Source organism: Oncorhynchus nerka, linkage group LG4 (genome assembly GCF_034236695.1).
Source record: "Oncorhynchus nerka isolate Pitt River linkage group LG4, Oner_Uvic_2.0, whole genome shotgun sequence".
Lineage (NCBI taxonomy): Eukaryota > Metazoa > Chordata > Actinopteri > Salmoniformes > Salmonidae > Oncorhynchus > Oncorhynchus nerka.
In genome coordinates, this window is record NC_088399.1 from 78,528,681 (window position 1) to 78,534,927 (window position 6,247).

Consider the following 6,247-nt stretch of genomic DNA (forward strand, 5'->3'; position numbering starts at 1 on the left):
AAGGAGGATCTGTGAAGAAGGATTTTCTTTTGATTTGAACTGATCCTTCAGACGCTTCATGTATCAATTAACACCTCCTGGAATAATAACATTATGACATTTGAGTAATAAACTCCTGGAGTAAACTACACCGTGGCTATGTGTGTCAGACAGTCGGATGACCTACAACCCCAAGACAACCACACAGCGACTGTGTGTGTAGTCTAAACTGTCAGAGGACACAAACCCCCAAGCCAACATGAAATAAGACTGTTTGAGCTTCAGTCTGATTGGCAAGCGCAGGGGGGTTGAGGGAAATGATGTTGTGTCACAGCCACTACCTCGGCTGGATGTGTGTGTGTGTGTGTGTGTGTGTGTGTGTGTGTGTGTGTGTGCGCATGCGTGCGTGCACCTCGGTTACCTTCAAAGGCAGCCCTCTGAAAGGCACTAATCACAACATGTGATGAGCCTGTAGAACAAAGACAACAGGCAGAAAATAACAGCAGCGTGGGAACCCTCAGTGAAGTTGAAATACAACAGGGAGAGAACGAAGCCCCCCATCCCACCCACCCTCCGACTCACAGCCCGCCAAGCCTGCCTGCCTGTTGCCACACTAACAATCAGCAGCAGAATGTGGAAGTGTGTGTGTGTGTATGTGTGTGTGTGTGCGTATGTGTGTGTGTGTGTGTGTGTGTGTGTGTGTGTGTGTGTGTGTGTGTGTGTGTGTGTGTGTGTGTGTGTGTGTGTGTGTGTGTGTGTATGTGTGTGTGTGTGTGTGTGTGTGTGTGTGTGTGTGTGTGTGTGTGTGTGTGTGTGTGTGTGTGTGTGTGTGTGTGTGTGTGTGTGTGTGTGTGTGTGTGTGTGTGTGTGTGTGTGTGTGTGTGTGTGTGTGTGTGTGCGTGCGTGCACGTATATGTTTGTGCCCCCCTGCCACGCCAACAATCAGCAGGCAGCAGAAAGGTGGGAGTGTGTGGGAATGCGTCTGTCTGTGTCATGTCTGAACTCGAGGCTAGCTGGCCGAAGGCAGCAATAACAACAACATGAAAACAGCCCTAAGAGCTTCCTCTCATTCATGTTTCTTAGCAAGGCAGCTCCTCTCCTGGCCTGATGACTATTATGCATGCTGCTGACTAGGGTTATTAGAGATAAGGATCAGGGATTCATAGCCTGTCTCAGAGTAGGATTTCTGATCTAGGATCAGTTTTGCCTTTCAGATCATAATGAGTAAGATTATATGGACAAGGGTCAGGGGGCAAACACTGCTGATGTACTGTATGGTCCTCTCACGTTTCTTCCTCTAATCAGAATCTTTATAGGGCAGCCAGCCAGCGTATGATCAGGTCACAGTGGCAGGAGGTGGGGGAACATGGCAGGCTGTCATTCTGAGAGACAGCCAAGACCAGCAGAAAACATGTGACCACGTGTGTGTGTGTGTGTGTGTGTGTGTGTGTGTGTGTGTGTGTGTGTGTGTATGTGTATGACTCATGAAAACAGGTCAAAAGGATCAGCAAGAGCTTAATCTGCTTGTCACATGAGGAGAGGGGATATACAAACACACACAACAATGTCTGTCAAATGATTTGGGAGTGTGGCCATTATTGGGACCCAGAGAGGGTGTGGTGTGGTGATGACACACTGGAGAAGCTGGCCTCCTTTAATTGCATTATGCCTTTTGTGTGGCAAAGTCCTCATCCTCTCCAGTCCCTAAAGCATCTTTACCGTGCATCATGTCCGCTATGGGTAAGATTAGACTTCATAGTTTCCTCTTGAACACTGGCTGTCCTTTAGATGAGTTAGTATTGGATTACAGGTTCACACGCTCGCCTCTAGACCGCCCGTCGCCCCGACCAATTGCCCCATTCATTTCAAACGCCGGAGACTGCCGTCGCCCCTGATTGGTTATCAGCGTTGGGCTAAGAAACTTTCCCACGGCAAGCGCGTGGTGACAGCAGGCCAGCCACTCCTCCCAACCGGGACAGACAGCCACAGTACTCGGGAGGGGAGGGGGGTTGACAGTCACGGACCGAAAGTCTATTGGACCCCTGTCAAAATCATTCAAAGGAGTGGGGCGTGTTTAGGCCGTAGAGTTCCCTTGCAACTGTGCTGTCACTCAAACCATAGCTGACTTCTAATTGGCTAGTTATGGTGCAATGCCAAGCCCCTTCTGGCTGGCAGTGATGTAGAAATGATACCGTGGGAAAGCTGGGTCCTTCAAACGGATGAGCTCGACGCATAGCTGATAGACGCACAGAGAGTCAGAGAATTGAAAGACTTGGACCATACTGTATTGTACTCTGAACGAAGGAAACACAACAGCGGATAAAAATGAAAAGGAATCACGATTTTAGCTCCTCGGACAGCGAGCTGGACGAGAACATTGAGGTTGAGAAGGAGAGTGCCGATGAAAATGGGTAAGATTGTGTCCAATATTTTCGTTTCATTGAATTATTATTATATGTTCCGAACCTACGTTTCAAGGGTCTTACTCCTGTATTGCTTTGATATTGTTTATAAGAAAAGACGTGCAAAAATGTTAAAATATATTTAGCAATTTGGTCATTTCCGAGGCCGGATGTGCGTTAGTAACGCACATTAATACAATAATTTAATGTGTTGTTCTTTCAGGAACATGAGTTCTCCCCTTGGGCCGATGTCTCCAGCAACAAAAACGCAAGTGAATGCGAGGAAGCGCCGTCGAGGAGTGAGTACATTTCTTGTTAGAATGGTCGTGCGTAAAAGTGTGTAATACGCACGTTTTCACACCAACTAAATTCTCTATTTTTTTCAGTGACTGAATGTTCCAATCGCTCATCTCTCCTACAGATCATTGAAAAACGTCGCCGTGACAGAATCAACAACAGCCTCACCGAGCTGCGCAGACTGGTCCCTAGCGCGTTCGAGAAGCAGGTAAAATCCGATCCCTGTGTCATGCGTAAAACAATCGCCCCATCAAAAAGTTTGACAGGATACGTCAACGTGCTTTGAACTGGTAGAGAACAGTTAAAGTTTTATAAACATTCCACATGTTTTAAGAAAATAACGAATAATAATTTCCAGTATATATCTTTAATGATTTAAACGATATTCAATACCTTTTTATTCGTTTAATTAATGTGTCTTCTGTCCCGAAATCCTTCAGGGTTCAGCTAAACTGGAGAAAGCAGAGATTCTGCAGATGACGGTGGATCATCTGAAGATGCTTCATGCTGCTGGAGGAAAAGGTGTGGTGGAGTCGTTTGTACTACAATAAATTACCATAATACAATAATTACTGTATCATGAAAGGAAACAATATTTTTGAACTGACATAATATTGATTGACTGTAAAGTTATTGATTTGTATAATATCTTTCTCTTCACTGAGTTGTTCTGTAAACTCAAGCTATGTGCATCTCATTAAATATTTTAATAAGTCCAGCAGGCATAGCACAAGACACCTGCTTTAGTTTCTTTGCTAACTTTAACTATCTTCCTGGATTGTCACACTCATTGTTATTAGTAGACTTCAGTAGACTTCCTTTATTCCTGCTCTACTTGTTTGGTGGTATTGTCTGAAAACACTTAATTAACCCTGCTTCTCCCCTCTCCCTTCCAGGTTACTTTGATGCCCATGTCCTGGCCTCGGACTACCGGGGTCTGGGTTTCAGGGAATGTCTGGCTGAGACGGCCCGCTACCTGAGCATTATGGAAGGCCTGGACAGCACTGACCCCCTGCGGATCCGCCTGGTCTCCCACCTGAACAGCTACGCCTCCCAGAGAGGCCCACTCCGTCTCTGTGTCTGGACTGGGCCACCTGGCATGGGGCTCGGCCTTTGGGTCTCCCCCCTCCGCCCACCTGGCCCACCACCTCCTCCTCCAGCAGCAGCACCATCAACACCAGCAGGGGGCGACATTACCGTTACCACGCAGCGCCTCCAACAGCTCTCCGTCATCCTCCTCTTCTACTTCTTCTTCATCCTCTTCTTCCTCCTCCTCGCCGATAGAGAGAGAGCCTCGCTCCTCGCCCCATGGCCATGCTCCCAGCAGGCTTAGCGGTGCCACCCCCCTCTCTGAGCACAGTCATGCCCAGGGGGGTCCTCTCCGTGTCCCCCCCAGTGCTGCTCCCCTCCCCCCAGGGCTGAACCTCACCGTGACCTCCACAGCCGCCGCTGCAGCCGCTGCAGCCTCCAAGCTCTCCCCTCCCCTCTCCCTGTCCTCCCTCTCCACCCTATCGGCGTTCCCCTTCCCCTTCAGTGCCTTTCCCCTGCTGTCCCCCGGCACCCTCAGCCCCCCCGTCCACACCCCTTCCAGCCAAGCCAGCCTGGGGAAGCAGCCTTACCGGCCCTGGGGCATGGAGATAGGGGCTTTCTGAACAATCTTTAACCCCCCTCCACACTGACTAAACTGACCAAGTAGATGGCTAGAGAGTGCACCATCACTACGAACTTAACGGAACTCACCAGCTGAGCTGGACCTTTCCATGGCCAAGAAGATGTTGTTTTTCTATCATACCATATCAACATTCTATAAAGGAGATAGCTATAGGAATACCATTTTTTATTTTCCTAGAAATTGCGTTTTTCTATGATGTTGACGAAAGAGGGAAACAATTATAAGAGAGCAAACAAAGTGATTGTTTAATTAACAATATTGAGTTATCTATGTGTTGTCTGTTAATGGGCTTTGCTTCTCCTCCCATAGTGTGTTCAGCCTGTAAGGGGAAAATTTCACAGATGGTCAGGCTGTCAATCAGTCGCCCATCAAGTTCTCAGCCAAATTGTCCCCTTTGTTTTCCCATTGAGCCCTGGACTGTACTTGTGCCTCCCAGAGAGAGGGAGCGAGCGAGAGAGAGGGAGAGAGAGAGGCATGGAGAGGGAGGTCTTGGTGGTGCCCTTTTTATGACATTTTATTGACTGGAAGAACTAAAACCAGGTGTTTGTTTGACTGTTAGAATTTATCCGGAACCCTCTTGTTTTCCATTCGTTTGATTTGCATTCTCTGTGTGAGTTTCTATCGCAGCAAAATCTCTCTGAAGTTATGTATTTACGGTCATGAGTCAAGGGTGAGGACAACAAAGAGTTAATGTCCTTAGACGTGATGTTTACAGAGGTCACAAGACCCTATATTTCTGATTGTTAGCAGATTGCAGTCAAAAAGTGGTAGCTGTACAATAGTTTAACATTAAACAACATACTGTCATAGCGAGCTGAGCAGGCAGCTATTGAGATGTATGGAACCAATTGGAATCGGTGTAATAAAAAAATGCAATGCTTTTTTCAAAGAATTACAATACTATTTGGTCTGAGACTTGCAACAAAAATTCTTTACACTCCTTTGCATTCAATTATATTATATGATCCATAAAAAGTGCTGGAGGCGTGACACTCTTCTCAATTAAAACATATATTTTTTTATGAATTAATAGGCAAATTATCATATGATATCATTTTTAAACATAGATGCCAATAGGAACAATCGCTCAAACACACTGCAGTATCCCTGTACCTCTATATAGTCATTGCTCACAGATATCTAGACTACATATATCCCCTATACGGTCCAATTCTAGATTGTTTCCGACCATATGTCTGTGGATTCTATGGCGAGTCTGTGACAGTAATAGCATCCCCTCTTGTAAAGATGTGTATTTTTACCAAACCTCAAAAGTGATTTTGTCATAAGTGTTTTGTATAAAAAAGCGCTGATAAATGTGATTTCTCAGCTTTCTAATAATGATATACTGTGTGTATACATGTACACTAGAGATGGGATGTATGTAAAGAGAGAGTGCTGGGATGGCATGGGAGGTACTCTATTCCGTCCTTCACTTATCTATCTGTGTGACTTATCTGCAATAAAAAGCTATGAGAAAATGAAATCCATTGTTTGCTCCTTCTGTGTCCCAAAATATGGTGTGATTGAGATCGTGTGGAGAAAGACACATTTTAATAACGATTTCTGATATTCAAAACTCAACCCTCCCTATTTATATCCATCTTTGGTTAATATGACTGCCTGGAACTGTTGAGATTCTCTTCCTTATTTATTTTAATTGTTAGATCAATCTTTCACCAACATTATCCAACATTTCCGAAGTCTGTTTAGATAAAGGAAGATATCGTTGTGATTAACAGTAGTAATATAGACTTTGACTCCACACTGCTCTCCATAGGTAACACTGGTAATAGTCCCTGCTCCAGTCCCTGTCTGTCCATGTCCCTATCTGTCCCTACGCTGCTCTCCGCTGTGCTGTGAGACAGTCGACGCCCGGTCTCAGCCACAGCCTCTG

General features: G+C 45.8%; 1 protein-coding gene across 1 annotated transcript; it reads left to right on the top strand.

The window, feature by feature from the left end:
- The first annotated feature begins 2,171 nt into the window (after positions 1 to 2,171).
- On the top strand, positions 2,172 to 5,836 carry LOC115128648 (hairy/enhancer-of-split related with YRPW motif protein 1-like). Its single transcript, XM_029658702.2, is given in 6 exon segments — positions 2,172 to 2,390; positions 2,605 to 2,680; positions 2,803 to 2,886; positions 3,119 to 3,200; positions 3,575 to 3,731; positions 3,733 to 5,836. Coding segments are annotated over 6 exon segments (1,083 nt in total). The 5' UTR covers positions 2,172 to 2,304; the 3' UTR covers positions 4,331 to 5,836.
- Positions 5,837 to 6,247: the final 411 nt, after the last annotated feature.